The sequence below is a fragment of the Mus caroli genome, chromosome 10, assembly GCF_900094665.2.
Source record: "Mus caroli chromosome 10, CAROLI_EIJ_v1.1, whole genome shotgun sequence".
Classification (NCBI taxonomy): domain Eukaryota; kingdom Metazoa; phylum Chordata; class Mammalia; order Rodentia; family Muridae; genus Mus; species Mus caroli.
This window is the reverse complement of record NC_034579.1, coordinates 14,763,135-14,780,854: the sequence shown is the minus strand read 5'-3', so window position 1 is coordinate 14,780,854 and position 17,720 is coordinate 14,763,135. Positions and strand designations below refer to the sequence as shown.

At 43.1% G+C, this 17,720-nt stretch overlaps 1 protein-coding gene across 1 annotated transcript in view; it reads left to right on the top strand.

The window, feature by feature from the left end:
* Positions 1-17,720, top strand: part of Arfgef3 (ARFGEF family member 3) — a 146,413-nt gene that overhangs the window by 63,006 nt on the left and 65,687 nt on the right. Inside the window, exons 6-10 of the mRNA XM_021173858.2 lie at positions 5,429-5,551; positions 9,041-9,083; positions 9,798-9,876; positions 16,159-16,263; positions 17,018-17,351. Coding sequence (XP_021029517.1) covers positions 5,429-5,551; positions 9,041-9,083; positions 9,798-9,876; positions 16,159-16,263; positions 17,018-17,351 — 684 coding nt within the window. The remainder of the gene's footprint in view (positions 1-5,428; positions 5,552-9,040; positions 9,084-9,797; positions 9,877-16,158; positions 16,264-17,017; positions 17,352-17,720) is intronic.

The window sequence follows — 17,720 nt, the reverse complement described above, 5'->3', positions numbered from 1 at the left end:
CTCATCTGCTGCTTTAGAAAGTGGATGAGGCAGGGTGCCAAGAGAAGCAAGGCTCAAATGGGGGCCAAACGGGAGAAGAATCCAGGCTACCAAGGCGTTCGAGTACCAAGGGGTAAGGGTGTTGGGAACATGGAGTGCCTGGAGGTTCCCCCGGAGTTCTTTGAGCATCTGTACATCTTGTTCTACTTCTACAAAGCCCCTTTATATTTGTGTGTGTACAAATGGAATTGGTCTGCTTGCTCAGTGGAGGCCATGAATGTCCCTGTTGAGGCAGTTTGGTCAGCGAGTGCATTTCCCTCAGATACAGGACCTGTGAGATTGGACATGCTGGATGTAGATGGGAGAGTCTCTTTCATGTTGGAGGATGGAAACCTGTATGAGTAGAAGGGAAAGTGGGTTGGCGTCTAGTTTGAAGAAGGATCTTGACAACCAGGGAAGCAAAATGGCATTGTGTACACTGTCTGAAAAGGGGTTAAAGGACCTTGACTTCTTTTAGAGCAAGCTAGATGGGTGGATCCCATGTCCGTTCCTCCACTGGGCTGGGCCACTCAGGGAGGCAGGACTCGGGAGTGTTGACCACGCTTACCCTATGCTGTCACTGGGTGGGTGGGCAGATGTTGGGAAGCCCCTGGACACTGCTCCAGGGGTGGGGAAGTGCAGTTTGAGGTGTGGGACAGCTAGAGCTGGCTCTGGGGTCCCCGGGCCTGTGACGAGGCCGGGACCATCTGGTTCTCAGGTTCTCTGACACCCAGGTGCCACTGGAAGCCGTGGAAGAGCTAAGAATGGAGTGGGGGCCCAAGGGCTGGGTCTAGCCCAGAGATGGGGGAAAAGGGGAGAGGCTCCAGCTGGTTCTGCACGGGGAGTCCTTGACTTGACAGCAGCAGTCTTGGACTTGGGCTTGGCTTGGTGGCTGTTGTGACTGGGAGCACAGAGAGGGCTTCTACAGGAGATTAAACAGTGTAGACAAAGGCCTTCTCCATGGCTCCCCATGGCAGATACCAATGAAAGAGACAGTCCATGGTTTTAAGGCATTTATTGTCATGGTGGAAAGTGGATGAGTAAAACCATATCCCACTTCTCAGGGTGGGCCTGAGGTTAAATATCTTTTACAGGGAGGAGTGTCTGGGAAGGATAGCTTATTGGCTAAGCCCTCCAGGCCTTTAGGTGCCTCATTAAAATGATGATCTGTCTTGAGCCTACGTGACCACAGGTCACATCCTCTACCTGTGGAGGGGCTTGGGGTGTTGCCCTTATGTGACTGATGGCCACAAATCTATGGGTGTGTGTGTGTGTGAGGGACTGCAGCTAGTGACAGGGGCCTAATGCCCAGGAATCAGGTGAAACACCTACGGTCCCTTCAGGGTTTCCAGGGCTTCAAGCTTAGCTCGACCAGGGACCAAGCTGCCTTTCATGGTCCCACACAGTTTGTGGAGCTCAGCAGCAGTTTTTCCAAGCAGAGCAAACCAGTCAGAAGCTGAGAGAAGCCAATTTGAATCAATCAGCTTGGAGAGGAGTTTGGGTCAGAACGGCTGAGTTGAAGGAGCCAGCCAGAGTTCAGAAAGATCTAGGGAGGGTTTATTCAGCAATAATATAACTTGTTGATCAGGAAGTAAGATGTGTACTTTAGTATGAAAAATGAGGCTATTTCCTAGAGGTACTGTTGAAACTATTTATAGTTATTAAGCTTTTAAAATGTAAATATAAAGGCAACTTTGATTTCTGTCTAACACAATTTGCTTAATTAACCTCTAGTCAAGAAAGTTTTTCACAAGAATACCTTCTGTGTTATACGAGATATTAAAAACAAAAGTCAGCAGATTTGTTAAATGAGCAATTACAAAATAAGCAAACATTATTAACTATTCAGTTTCAAGAACTGTCATTACTAGACCTCCACACTGGTACATAGTCCTGATGGGTCAAGGTTCAGCCATAGGCTTCTCTTAGCATTATGCTTAGGTTAGGAGACATGTTGAGTTTTCCAAAGATACTCACTCCCTTCATATAGAGGAAGACTGAGGGTATAGAAATTGCCAAAGTCTTCAATAAAGGAAAAGATCAAGCCTTAGCCAGAAGCAGTGTAAGGCTGATTTGAAGACAGTTAACGACAATGTTCCATTGGAGAGATTTGAGAACTGTCTCTGAGCCTGCTAAATATTCCTCTATGGAATTTCTCAATGGCTGAAACCTTGGCTATAAATATACATGATGGTTTGATCTTAGATTCCTAAAAAACATCTAGTATCTCCCCACTGCCAACCCCCCAGTAAGCTTTTTGGGCTCAGGAAAATGTTTTAGAATCATTGTTGTTGGGTTTTGATTTGTAACATTCTTGTTTTGAAGGACTTCTCTTTTTTACTCCTTCTAACCACCCATCTGTCTTTTGCAAAACACTGATTAATAAAAGCTATTAATCATCAAGTCCCTAGAGTGTGGCTCTATATCTTCGTTTTCCTTTACTCTTTACTACACTCTGGCTAAATAAAGAACCACAAACCAAGTAAAGTTAATTTTCCTGCCCTAGATTCTACAGCTTGCTGGAAAACCTAGACCTTTTATCTTGTAATCATATGCTGTTATTAACCACTCTGCTATATTGCTCTCAGGGCTCCATCAGTGTTAGGAAATGAGACCTTTCCTGGGGCATTTAGTTAGATAATTTAGACATGTTGTTTTTACAGATGGAGTTAAGTATGGGTGCATTTGATTTTTTGTGACCATATATTCCATGACTGTGGGTAGTATGCAGCCATATACTCCATGACTGTGGGTAGTATGCAGGTCTGCTACCTCAAACAAGTTGAGACCATCGTTGAGGAAATGTTGTAAGGAGTGTTGTTGTTGATGTTGTTGTTTCTGTTTGTGTTTTTACGTCCCTGAAACCCTTTCCTCTCTTCCCTGTGTACCATCTCTGTATTGGTTCTGGTGTGTGTGTGTTTGAACCAATTTGATAAGGTGCTTCTTTTGTTCTCCCAAACTCCTCCGGCTTAATCTGTTCATGTATTGCTTACTGCTAGATGGACTTTGAGAGGGCTAGTCTTTTTCATTGTAAGAGCTTGTTTGCATCCTTGTTTATTTCTGATTTTATGATGCTGAGTAGAACTATTTATAGTTAGAAGATGCAGAGAATATTGAGAACCATTCATTTGGGGATCCTTCATGGAGAAAAGGGTAGGTAGGTCTCAGGAAAATTATAGACTGGGCAGAAGACTGTACTTGGAGTGGTTCAGGAATTAGTGAGGTAGGTAGGGTATCTTAAGCCACTTTCTTTCTTTCTTTTTTAAGTGATTTTCATCTGTGTATGCTCCCCTTTCCCTACTTTACTTCCCTTCCTTCCTCCTCCTCCTCCTCCTTCTTCCTCCTTCCTACCCGTGTGTGTGTGTGTGTGTGTGTGTGTGTGTGTGTTTGAACCAATTTGATAAGGTGCTTCTTTTGTTCTCCCAATAATTTATTTTTTATTCACTTTACATTCTGATCACAACCCCCTCCCCTGTCTTCCCAATCTCACCCTTACAAGTCCCTCCCCCCTCCCCCTCCCCTTGAGTACCACTCCACCCTGGGACATCTACAGAATCTAACAGAATCAGGCACATCTTCTCCCATTAAGGCTTAAAGAGACAGGTTTAAGGCAGGTAGGGGAAGGGGATTCAATGGCAGGGAATGGAGACCGAGACAGCCCCTATTCCACTTGTTAGGGGACCCACATGAAGACCAAGCTGCGCATTTGCTACAGATGTGTAGGGGGTCTAGGTTGAGTTCCTGGTGCTCCCTGGTTGGTGGCCCAGGCTCTGTGAGCCCCCACGGTCCCAGGTTAGTTGACTCTGTAGGTCTTCTTGTGGTGTCCTTGACCCTTCTAGCTTGCTCACTTCTATCCCTCTCTCTTTCCCAAGACTCCCCCAAGCTCTGCCGCATGTTTGGCTGTGGGTCTCTGCATCTGCCTCCACCCACTGCTGGATGAAACCTTTCAGGTGACAGTTACGTTAGATTTTTGTCTGCAAGCTTAGCAGAGTATCATTAACTATGTCAGGGGTTGGCTCTCTCACATGGGATAAGCCAGTCATTGGTTGGCTCTTCCCTCAATCTCTGCTTTATCTTTAGCCCTGCACATCTTGTAGGTGAGACAAATTTTGAATTGAAGCTTTTGTGGGTAGATTGATGTCCCCCTCCCTCCTCTGGAAGTTCTGCCTGGCTACAGGAGGTGGCCACTTCAGTCTCTATATACCCTTCTGGTAAGAATCTCAGCACCAGTCACTCCGCATATATTTCTGATCCCAGGCCTCCAGCTGGTCACCAGAGCTTCCCTCCCCTACCACCACCCAATTTCCATCCTCACTCCCAGCCCTCTCCCACCCTCCACACCTGGTTGCCATCCCCATTGTTCGCCTCCTCACCCCCTCTCCTACCCAGTTCCCTCTCTCCATCCACCTTAAATGACAATTTAGTTTCCCCCGCTGAGTGAGGTTCATGCGTCCTCTCTTGAGACTTCCTTTTTACCCACTTCCTTTGGGTCTGTGGATTGTAGCATGTCCTGTACTATATGGCTACTGTCCACTTATAAGTGAGTTCATAGCATATATGCCTTTCTGGCTCTGGGTTACATCACTCAGGATGATAGTCTCAAGTTCCATCATCCATTTGCCTGCAAAATTCATGATGTCTCTGTTTTTAAGAGCTGAGTAGTGTTTCGGGTATCCATCTGTTAGAAAGGAGGCCTCTTTCAGAAACAGAAATGGCCTGACAACTGATCCATCATCATGATCATCATCATTCAGTTTAGGCTCATGGTGATAATCCCCCGTAGAAGCCAGTGTCTATGAAATTTTTCTGTGAGCAGTGCTTGCTCCCACAGAGGGTACGCTCCATGACAGAACTTTCTGCATGGCGAGAAGCCCAAGCCTATGGCTCTGCACCTGATGTTCTGAGTTGAATCACAGATCCCCCAAGGCAGGTACACACTTTTTTCTACCATTGTCATTGTTCAGAGAACACAGCAACAGTTAGCACACATTTAAACTCATCATAGCATTGACTTTCCTGTACTAGTACAAAATGAACAGAGCTTTCTCCAACCACCTGCATTTCTCTTAGAATTATTTGTTTCACAACCCCGCCCCAGATGTACATTCCCCTGGGAAACACAGAAACATAAGATTGTGAGCAGAGTGTCATTCAGGGAAAGATTTCCATTAATGTTTAAAAACGAAATTTCAGAGGTTTTAAATGCAGCAAGTTGTTTTTTATTCATAAATAGTTCAGAAGGATTTGTAGGCAGGATCAGAATGAGCCTGTATTTAAGGCCAGTCTCAGTTATAAGAAAGCAAGAGCTTGTTTAAAACTTTAAAGCACTGGTATCCTCTCTGGCTAATGCCAAGGGCTGTCTGTGGTAAATGGATGTCTAGAGTGTGCATTACTCTTGTTTCCTTCCCAGGTGTGCATCGAGACCTACACGTGCAGCTGTCACCAGCGCAGTATCAACACTGCTGTGCGTGCAACACTCAGTCAGATGCTGGGTGACCTGACTTTACAGTTACGGCAGAGACAGGAGAACACGGTGAGCTTTGCGTGTTGCGTGTCTGACACTAGTTTGGTTATAACACTTATGTCCCTGTATGCCATATGTCCCAGACCCGCAGCCCTTCCTACCATGGCTACTTCCCATTGAAGACATTGAGGAAGCTTTTTATTAGAACATTCATTTATATAAATTTAAATATATAGAAATTTGCCTATTTGGCGCCAAAGTATGGAGCAGCCTTATGGTTTTTGTAATAAAATATAATAAAATTTTGATCATTGTTTTAAATTTTTACTTTTCTGTCTTAAAATCAGTTTTTAAATTTTTTTCCATTGAATATTTTTGTTAAGAATATTATGTATAGGACTAGAGAAATGGCTCAACAGTCAGGAACAATGGTTGCCTTTCTAGAGGACCTGGCTTTAATGTGCAGCACCTACATAGTAGCTCACGACTGTCTTTAACTCCAGTACATGGGGATCCAATGACTTCTTCTAGCCTCTCAAGCACCTGGCACATATTTGATGAACAAATATACACGCAGACAAAACAGAAAATATTCATAAAATTGTTTTAAAGTTTAAAAATACATTTTGGTAGTAAACTTTAAAAGTAAAGAAAAACATGCAACAGCTTACTGCATGGGTTGAGTTTGGATATGATTTCCTGTATTGACCAACGTGACAGGAAGATGTCCCCCCCCACACCTGCTGGGGCCTGCAAGGTAAAGATGAATATCTTCTAACCTCAACACCCACCAGAGCGTTTTGCTCTAAACTTCCACAGATTGTCTAACATGAGCCTCCAGGGTAATGAAGTGCAGCTTTTTGTGTGTGTTCTCTCCCAGGAGTGTGAATAAGAGATGAGGCTTCAAAAAGTAGTATTTTGCTTTGACTTTAAAATCACCTCTGTCATAATAACTTATTAAAATTCCCATAAAATCCAATAGGGAGCTCTGAGATGACGCTCGTTATTTTTCTGGGAAGGAAATCTCAGTTGAAGTTGAAAATAATACAAACATTAATTTTGCAGAGATGGGATTTTCAGCTGTTTAATTTCAAATATTTCTCATTTTTGACTTCAGGAGTTTTCTAATTTTTGAGAGAGCCATAGACTTGGATAGAAACCTTATAGATAGTCAAGTCAAATTTTTGCCTTCCTTATTTTACAGATGAGATGAAAACCTTGAACTATAAAGTTAATGAGCTATGTATGAAGGGAACAAACTTAAGCCCCAAGCTCTGACTCCCAGACCACATTCTCCACCCATATGTGCTCCGGAAGCCAGCACAGGCAAGCAGCAAGAATTTAGAAAACCAATTTTTTTTTCTTTTGTATTTGCTATACCCAAAGCCCAAGTTTCTGATAAAATTTGTTAATCTGAGATATCACTGTTACGTTAGCTCACCCCTTGTTGAAAATGATCTCATTTATACTCTGATTTGGGGTGTGATGCTATAGAAATGTTAACTCAAAAGAATCTATAAATAGAAAACATAATAGAAGAAAAGAAGAAATTTAAGATGCTAAAAATCCAAAAATAATGTCATAGTTCATCCTTGCTAACTAGTAACACAGTTGAATATTCTAATATTGATAACATATAATATTGTTAAACAAAACATTTAAATGCAATATCTCAAACTCTCAATTACGTTCATTTAATCTTATTTTGGAATCGTAAGTAGAGGACAGTCATAATAGCGTTTTGAGCAAGGATCTTCTGTACCTGTGATGGAACATGCCAACTAGTATAGAAGGCTAAATCATTTTGGGTTTTATGCATATGATTTATGTCACACAATGGCAAAAATCACATAGCAGTGACATTCTCAGTATATCCCTCTCATTAAATGGTTCATACGTACATTAGGCATCAACTCCTGTGCCTCAGCCTTCTAGTGCTGAGGCTTCCATTAGAATGGCAGCAGGTACAGCTGAGGAGGTCTGGTTGTATATTGCAGAGGTTGTATGTCTCCAGTCTGAGTTGGATGTGACCAGTCGGCCGGCTGGTCCTGCTCATCATTGACTATCTAGACTCACCCCAGTCAAAGGCAAGATCCAAGACCCAGGGGAAAACTGCTGCTCTCTGTGACTTCCTTTCTCTTACCCGGGTATTTCTGTAGAGATTGATTGCCTATCCCAGAAAAATGAAATTCTCAGCATGGTAACATTTGAAGCATTTGTGATGTCTTATAGAGGAATCTGTCAGTCTTTCCACCTAAAAATTAGATAATTTTTCAGGAGCTATTAAAGAAGAGTGTCTATCAAAATGATGAGCTTCGCTCTAAGGAAGTTGTGTGGTCTCCTGGAGGACACTGAGGATTACCTGGGAAGAACGTATATATTCATCACTGGAAAGACTTCCTCAGCCAACTCAGAATGAGGAAAATTTCAATACAGCAGAACGACAATATATAATGGGAAATGCAAAGGCACTAGAATACAGAACAATTTCTACATAATGTCTGTAGCCACTACCCCTTCCCCAGACAAATCACAGTTCTGATTTTGTATTCCCGGAAACACTGAGTTATCATCTCACTTTATTACTGAATTATTTAAATGTCCACATCCACTGCTGAATTGTAAACTGCTGATTTTTCAAAGTGAAATTGCCACATATAACTATTTAGTGGCTGGGCTGTAGACATACCTCTAGCTTTAAATATAATTGTGACTCCTTCTCTTAGCAGTTGTTTTGGAGACACTGATATAAAATCCCACAAAACCTGTTGTGAAAGTAGCTAAATTTGCAGTTTTGAATACAGAACAGTAGACATGTGCACCTATAGTCAGTCTGTAAAATGCAGCGCTGTGGGGTGATTTACATGCCTGGTAGCTAGTTGGCATGACAATGCCCCCTTGTCAACCAAATCTTGCTACAAAGAGGTCACCTCCTTCCCATCCTCAGGTCTGTAGTCCCTGACTTATGCCTGCTATGAAAACATGAGCCATCTTCTATGTAAGCCGCTCTCACTTCCTGTTTTTCCTAGGTGATAGCTCTGCTCAAATAGTTCTGGATCTACCTAGCAACTGCCAAGAGAGGCTGCTTGACAGTTACTATGCTCTCCCATTAAGCTGGAAGATAGTACTCTGAGCTTTGTTCATCTTTGAACTGGCATTCCAAAGTCCAGCAAGGATGATTCTTTTTACAACAGAGCCTAGACCTGTTAAGGCCAAACATGGTGTATCCTGTCACCTTGAAATTAATTATTGTCTATGTTAAGTACACACTACCTCAAGTTATAGCCCAGCAATGAAATACACAATGGGGCTTAAAATTCCAAGAAGTGTTTAAACTCTTCAGTAGTTGAGTTTGGAGATGGGCACACTCATAGTCTTTCCCATTAAGGTCATGGGGGGGGGGGGTTGGCAATGAAATGCTTCTAGCATGCTTGGGTAAGACATCTGAACCCCGAGAGCTCAGAGTGACAGTTTGTTTCCTAGAACTTTGCATTGTCTAAGAGTTAGGAATTTTCTTATCCAAATCTCCTAATTGTTTCCGTGTGTCTTCCTCACTAGATAATTGAAAACCCAGATGCCCCACAGGCATTCAGGAGTCAAGGTATTGTTTTAGTTTTTACTAGACCTTTTCAAATGGGAGGGGGTCAGAGCACCTACCATGGTGCATGGAACTGGAGGGATAAAGATGGCCCAAGTTTTGTTTGGCTTTGCCCTGCTTAGTATTATCTAACCAGCTGCTGTCTTCCTTCTGTTCCAACACCTTCCTGTGCCAACTGTGGGGAGAATTAGCATTATACATCCCTCCCATTTGGAGACTTTTGGTTCTCCCTCCTTCCCTCCCCTCCTTTCTTTCTTCCTCTCTTTCTTTCTTTCTTTCTCTCTTTCTTTCTTTCTTTCTTTCTTTCTTTCTTCCTTTCTTTCTTTTTTTCTTCCTTCCTTGTTTTGTTTCTTCTTGTTCATTATTCATGGATTCGAGTCTAATTGCTAAAATAAGAATTGTGGAGAGAATTATAGAAACCTGAGTAGCATGTTATATGCTCTTCTAGAATTTTGTTATTTTTTAAAAATTTTACCATACAGTTTCGCATGAACTGTGGAAGAATTTTGCTTATACTGAAAAACAGTCTTCTGTTTCCTCCCTGGGCTGCATTGTGTGTGCATTACTCTCTCCTCCCTGTGATTATCCTGATGGCCTAAGAGAGGCCTCACATCTAGAAACCATCAAAACCCACAGAAGCACAGGATGGGGAAGACATTGAGGGAAGCTCCAGTGGCCCACCAATGTCTAACACTTAGCACCTCCTCTCTTTTGAAGGCTTAACAGTAGAGGCCCTTTGTGATGACGTCGTCTCTGTGCTCGCAGTTCTGTGTGAGAAGCTCCAAGCCTCCATAAAGTAAGTGCCCTTCTAGCCTGGCTGGTGTCCAACAGGTTCATTTTGAAACAACTTCTAGCTATGGCATCATTGAAGTTATATTGTATCTATCTGGAGTAGTTCCATCATACCTGTCATAAATGTCACTCAGATGAAGGGATGAGATGAGAGCCTATATCCCATCCTGCGGGATTCAGTTATTCATGGGTGCAAGGGGGACCGCAAACCTGGAAGAAAATGGGATTGGAAGGGGAAGAAAAGCCGAAGACCAAGTAGAGTGTTACCTATCAAGGTCTCCATTTATTAGGCTGAGACACCTGGTTTTAAAGCATACATCTCGAGGAATAGGGAGGGTTGAGGGGGAATTTAACAAAGAACAAAGAAGTGGGCATCTGCTGACATGAGGGTCAAAGTCAGGCTCCAGGCGGCGGGTACTCTGCGTCTTATCTCTGGAACATAGATCCTCCTTAACAGCCTTGGGGTGTCAGGCCAGATTCAGGCATAACTCATGTCCTTGGATGTCATGGGAATTCAGGAAGAGATAAGGGAGAGGGGGCTATAATTCAGCTTTTACAGCCTCAGGTGCCAGGAAGGGAACAGGGAGGAGGGAGTGACAACCGGCTTCTAGCACGGGGCCATTTGGCCTGTCAGGGTGGGAGATTGTGAAGGGCTCGCTTTCTCACAGTATGGTCTCTGACAAGCCTAATGAAGAGTGGTTTGTTCTCTGTTCTAACTAGGCCTACACCTGGAGACTTGTACAATTTAATCTTCCAAGACAACTGATTCCGTCTGGTTTTCTCTCAGCTTTTGGCTGCATTGTTCTGCTTGACCTCATACTAACTTTGGCAATGTGTTCTTATCTTCTGGCTCTTCCTCATTCTGGCTTTACCCGTGCCTAGCTTGTTCTCTCTGTAACCTATCTCCATAAAACTTCTGTGCAAACACACCACACACCATGCCAGCACCCTTTTTTCTCTCCCACTGCTCTCAAGTAGCTTCTCTTTCTCTGCTATTTACATGTGAGATGAGCATATCTCATCATCCTGTCAAGTCTTTCTCTGATTTGTCACTTCGTCTGCCCCTCAATTAGAAGTCATTTTCAAACACAACTGCTTCCTTCTACAAGCTAACTTTACCTTCATTGTTAGGGATTAAAGGTGATTACTAAGGGTGTGTCTATATTCCTGCCAGGTCATGCTGTAATCCAGGGCATGTCTGCATTCTTTAGATGGGATTCTTTGCCAGATTGGTACCATGACTCTTAGGTTTGATAGGTTGTTCATAGTCTTGGGTTTTGATGAGATTCCCCTGGTCATAGTCCTACCTCTGTAGTTTGTTTGCTTGCAGTCTCTGCCAATAATTTCAGTACCCCAAGATGAAGGGGATGGAGTTGCTGATGAGGTTGGAGTGCCGAATGCTTAGAGTAGCTGAGGCAGCTTGTATGCCTCTGTGGACACTCCAGTGTTCATTTCTTCCTTCTTAGGGGGTGCTCATGTCTGTGTGGTCTCTTCTGATTCCACTTCCTTAACTTCTTCTTTTTTATTAGCTGAACCAGACATTTCCACTGACTTTTAAATAGCGCTTTTTTTTCTATGAAATTCCAATAGGCAGTATTTCTCCTTACAATCATTTTCAGAACAGGACCTCTCAGGGCTTAGGCTCACTAAGGACATGTGATTGTGATATACTCAGTCTCTGGAGGATTCTGAAAATATATTTAGGTATTCAGCATAATTCATAGGCCTTGGAGATGTACTATTATTAGAGTTCTATATTAGACAAGCTGAGTTGTGTGGTCCCTCTTCAGCTCAAGAGTTTTTCAGAGAATAATTGGTCTTAGAGTATATGTGATTCATTCTTAGTCTGTCATCTGTCACTCTACCCCAATCTCCCTCTCTAAAGACTATCAGGCTTTAGAGTCTGTAGCAAAGAAGGCGTGGAATCACTAGGACCAGCCAAAGTGGCCATATCAAGTTTCTAATTCTACTCCATCTCTTATATAAGTGTTTGCTTCCTTCTCTTATTTTTCTAATTAAATTCAAATCTGAACCAAACATGACCAAGCCAGCTCAGTCAGTTGAAAGGTTCTCCAGGGAGGGGATGAGGATTAAAAAGAAAAGACAGTTACACAACACTATAACACGACTCCAGCCGTGATAAGGCTGAAGCAGGTTTGTTTTTTTCCCCAGTCTGCTTTTTTTATATATATAGCTATTTTCTTTATTTACATTTCAAATGTTATTCCCTTTCCTGGTTTTCCCTCTGAAAACCCTCTATCCCTTACCCCCTCCCCCTGCTCACCAACCCGCCCACTCCCACTTCCTGGCCTTGGCATTCCCTTATACTTGGGCATAGAATCTTCGCAAGACCAGGGGCTTCTCCTCCCATTGATGACTGACTAGGCCATCCTCTGCTGCAAATGCAGCTAGAGCCATAATTACATGCAAATAATAGGGTCAATTCTAGTTAAGGAACAAATAAGGCAACAAACACTAGGTTAAAGAACAAACAAGACAATAAACAAAGTCCCGTGATCACTGTTTCTAGGGGCCTACTTCCCTGTCCTAGCCCCAAATCAGATCCCTGCCTGAGCTTACTTCCCTGTCCTGTCCCAATGTCAGAGTCCTGCCAAGCTTCTAGAAGCGGCTCCAAAGCTGTCCACACAAGAGTTATCAAACACTTGGAGAAAAAAATGTAAAACCCAATACTGGGAACTATAGAGATTCTGAACGTGCTTCTGATTATCTTCTCAGGAGGTACCCTCCCTGTCTGGGTGACTGCTTAGCCTATATGGCCCAGATGGCAACTGCTGAGAATTGTTCTGCTTGGATGGTATACCTGGGAAGAACTCAGCAATGAGCAGGCAATGAGACAATGAGTAGCAGATAATCTGCCAACTATGAAATGCTCAAATGAAGACCAGGAAGAGTAGTTCTCAGCCCTTCTACGTAGGCAGCACACCTGCCACCCTTATATTTTAGAAAACTTAGCTAGGTTCTAGGCTCCTTCCCACTCCATGCATCCAAGTGTTTGCCTGAGAGGCCTATACAGTATACATTGTTCAGCAGTCTCTAAGTGGGGAACATGTGTGGAAGATCTTTCAATCTTCAGTGTCTCCATTCAATAGTGAGACCGTAAGAACCTAATTTCCAGACTGCTGCAACCCACATTTAAGCTGTCACACGATCTCAAAGGAGACTCAGGGGATGGGGGACAGTTTACTTGGCAAGACATTCCTGTCAATGATGCTGATCCTGGGTCCTGCAGTGTCCCAGCAGGCTTTGCAAATTATTCACAATAACCCCAAATCCTCAACATCTCCATCCTGTGCTATATCTGATGGCTTCAGAAGTTGAGAATCTTTATGTTCTTTGCTTACTTTAGTTGTGTGATGTTAGACTTCCAGTCTAAGGAAGAGTTGTTTTTGCACTGGGACATTGAATTGTCTTTGAAATGAGCCTAGTTCATAGTCAGAGTGATTAACCTGGGGCACGATGAAGATGATCCTTGCAGAATTGACTTTTGACTGAAGCTTGTAATGGACAGTGTGGCTCTGCTGTCCAGCCCTCGCCAGTCTATCCAAGCAAACTCATTGCCTGGACAAATAGCAGTCTATGGTTCCCAGGCTTATCTGGAATCTGGATTTCATGGAGCTCAGACTAGTGTTGAATCTTTTTTACTGCTGAAAATGAACTTGAACTCCAGATCTTCCTGCCTCGGCTCCCCGTGTGCTGGGATCACAGACAGGCACCACACTGTGCTTGGCTTCCAGCTCCACTCTTTTCCAGACATGATCCTTCCATCCTGTGCTTCACCCCAAAACCTTCCATTCCAAACTATTTCTTCCTCTGTCTTCATTTCTCTACATCCTCTCCACAGCTCCATGCCAGACATCTTGGACTTCAGGACTCTACAAAGGCAGTGTATCCTATCAAATTCCTCCCAGGGCCTTTGGGAAGGGGTGCTTCTCTTATGTGGCATCATAGAAATTTACATTTAGTGACTCATTTATAGCACTTGACATCAGCACTTAATCTATGTGCCTCTCCATCTCTTCCCACGATGAAGAGTGTACTATTTTCAGAGCAGGGCAAAGGCAGATGAAGCTTATAGGAAAGAAAGACTAGAAAGATAAAGCTTTTACTTGGCCAGCAGAGGACTGATGTTTCTTGCCCTTGTTATTCTTCTGATCAAAGAGTAATCACCACCTTCATTGTGCCAAATGGTAATAATTCCTGTGCCAACTCGTTCTTTATACCCCTCTCTTCCAGCCTCAGAGAGTGCATAGACATAAAAACAGTATTCTCTTTCCAATGTGTTGACATCAGTCAATCACATAGTATGAGGGAAAGAGGTCTTTTAGTCTGTGGGTTGGTGAACTTTTTCTGTAAACTCTCCTGATGGGCTTTTTTTTTAAATTTTGGCTTTATAATCGCTTTAAAACTTAAACACAGATTTAAATTCAAAGAGTTTGGCCTCTGAGCTATAGTTTGCCAGCCAGTTTTCGAGTCTGGAATTGTTTGGAGACACTATCATACGGCTATCCCCAATCCTCTATCTCAGCCTGCCTTGTTTTCCAGTGACACAGCCTTGTTAGTTTGGCAGGAGTGTGGGCTTCCAGCCTCTGGGGCACATTGAGCAGCTTCCTCTAGTAATTTACTTTCACAGCCTGGCTTTCCCCTCCCCACCTCCTATGTTAGGGAGTTATTTAACAATCAAGAACAATGAGCTTCTTTTCCTGCTATTTATTTCAAATTACGAAAAAACAGGAGTAACTGACTATTATTTTTATTGGTAGATATCTCCTTTTATGAATAGTCTACTCCATATAAGATTCTTGCATTATTTCTCTTTAGAATTTGTGTACTTCAAACAAATATGTCTTTGAAACTTAACTTTTCTCCATTGTCATGAGTCTCACCACAAATTGGAAATGTAGCACCCTTTGGTGACACTAAGAGGAAACATGGGAATGTGTTTCCTATAGAGTTGTCTATTTCCTTATTAGATTATCGAGACAGCCCATAATGAGAACTATACACACATACACTCACACACATACACACATACATAGATATAGATATAAATGATATAGATATAGATACATATATGTGAGGATGGAGAGATGGCTCAGCAGTTAAAAGCTCTGACTGCTCTTCTAGAGGACCCAGGTTTGATTCCTGGCACCTCCATGGTGGCTAACAAATGTCTGTAACACTTGTTACACACAGTGTCCACTTCCAAGAGATCCAGTACTGTCCTCTAGCCTCTAAGGGCACAAAGTATACATGTGGTACACAGACATACATGCAAACAAAATAGCCATACACATAAATTAAAATTTTTTAAATGTTTCCTCAATAAATAAAGAAAAAACGTGAGTCAGCAAAGTACTTGCTAATGAGATAATATGATGAGTTAGAAGTGTTATTAAAGCGCTTACTTAGCCTGCATGAAGCCCTGGGTTTAAGCCCAGTACAAAGAAGAAGGAAAAAAAAAGATGGTGCAGGAAGAGATAGGAAAAGAAAAGATGATATAAATGGTTTCTTAGAAAGTTAAGCCACCAGTGATAATTAGCATTTCTGGCATATATAGGGTTTGGCTAACCTGTCACCATCTGTCCACAATTGTAACTGTAGACAGTGTAGTATTCTGATATAAGATGTGGATATGATAAGCTGTGTGTGAGGGGCATAAATCAAAGGCCATTCTGTTTCACACTCAGTTGTTTTACAAATACTCAAAAATATTTTTCCAATGTGAAGTTTATTAGTTTCCCCAAACCAGCCTAAGTCTATCACTTTGTTAAGGCTGCCGTAACGGGGTGCCAAAGGCTGTCGTAACAGGGTACCAAAGGTTGAGTCCCTTGAACAGGGAGCTGTTACCTCCTCAGTGTTCTGGAGGCTGGCACGATCAAGAGCAGGGTGGTTGTTCGGAGCAGTCAGAGGTCCTGGTCCACTCCTCCACCCCTGCCTCCCCACTTGCTCAGTGGAGACCCTTCTCCCTATGTCTCTTTATACAGTCTTCCCTCTATGCGTATTTCCGTGTCTACAGTTTTTCTTTCTGAGGGTTATTATGTTATATTGGATTAGGGCCCATGCTGATATAAACACTTTAACTTTGCTCCAGAGAATACCACCTGCTCAGCTGCTGGGAATTAGGATTTTATGCTAAAGGACAAAGCTCTACCTACAACACTAACCACACGCCTTCTTGGATGATGCCTAACGTTTCTTCAGGTTCTGCCCCAATGCTACCTCTCTCATTTTGTCTTGTGTTTCGCCTGCCTTTGTGCTTCTGCAGTGACAGCCAGCAGCTACAGCTTCTGTACCTGGAATGCATTCTCTCCGTGCTCAGCAGCTCCTCTTCCTCCATGTACCTGCACAGGGGCTTCACTGACCTCATTTGGTGAGCATGAACTTTGATGCCCCTACAACCAGCCAAGGACTCCTGTAGTTGTGTCTCAGTCCCATTCTATAGCCCCTGTGAACTACCAATGATTTCATCCATGCATATGTGCCGTCCAGGTAGGAAAATTGCTTTGTGTACATCAGCCCAAATTCCATAGAGACACTAATAGTTACTATAACAAATAAGCCTCCAGCAGCCTTCTTATGCCATTGCCATCAGTGGAATCACAATGGAATCACAAACGACTTCTGGCTTCTCAGGTTGTTCTAAACGCATATAAACATATCAGGAATGTATATGGGGCAAGGAATTCTAACCCTGAACTGGCCTCTATCCCCTCAAGAGTGATAATCACCTACTCATGGCCAGAGATTCCAGGAAGTGACAGAGCCAGCAGGCAGCCGATTGGGAGGCAGTAGATCTTGTTTTATTGGCAGGGAGGAAACTGAATGATGAGTATTGGTATGGGACTTGAAATTAACACCTTAAATGAGAAGTAATTCTGTTATTCATAGTAAACTAAAACTTGGTAAGGACACCTTTTAGCATTCTGAGTCCTATTTGTTCAACACACACACACACACACACACACACTCAGAGGAATGGTCTCTGAATGCTTCTCTGGATGCTTTAGTTAGTTACCATTAAAGTGAGAGATGAGGAAGACTGTTACTGTTTATGTGGATAAAACATCCACATTTTATCACTTGGCTACTAGTGAGAATTAATTTCCCCCCCTGCCTCTTCCCAGGAAAAGCCTCTGCCCTGCTCTCGTGGTGATCCTGGGGAACCCTATTCACGACAAAACAATCACCTCTGCTCACAGCACGAGCACCAGCACCAACATGGAGTCGGACTCTGCCTCTCTTGGCGTGTCTGACCACGGCCGGGGCTCAGGCTGCTCCTGCACTGCACCCACCCTCAGTGGGCCTGTGGCCCGCACCATCTATTACCTTGCAGCTGAGCTTGTCCGCTTAGTGGGGTCAGTGGACTCCATGAAGCCAGTACTCCAGTCCCTCTATCACCGAGTGCTCCTGTATCCCCCACCCCAGCACCGAGTGGAAGCCATCAAGATCATGAAAGAGGTAGGGATAGGGAGGAATGAAAGAACGCCTTGGTTTTGTCCACAGGAATCTCTATGCAGTGTCCTATATGCAGAAGCATCTAAACTGTCGTCACTTGCTGGGACATAATTGCTACCACATTGAATCCAGTAACAAACAATTTTGAAGTTGGTAGTCATTTATTTGGGGAGTTGAGGTTTAAAAGAATGTCAGATGTTTACTGACTCCATACTCTTTGGTTTGTTTGTGTTTGTTAAAACTCTGTTAGATACACATCTGAGATTCCGTACTGCTAGTATGAGCTCTTTTTTTCTGAAGATATATATGTTTTGTCACCTTGGTAAAATCAGATTTCAAAATATCTTGCTAGGTGCTTGTCAGGGTAGGTCC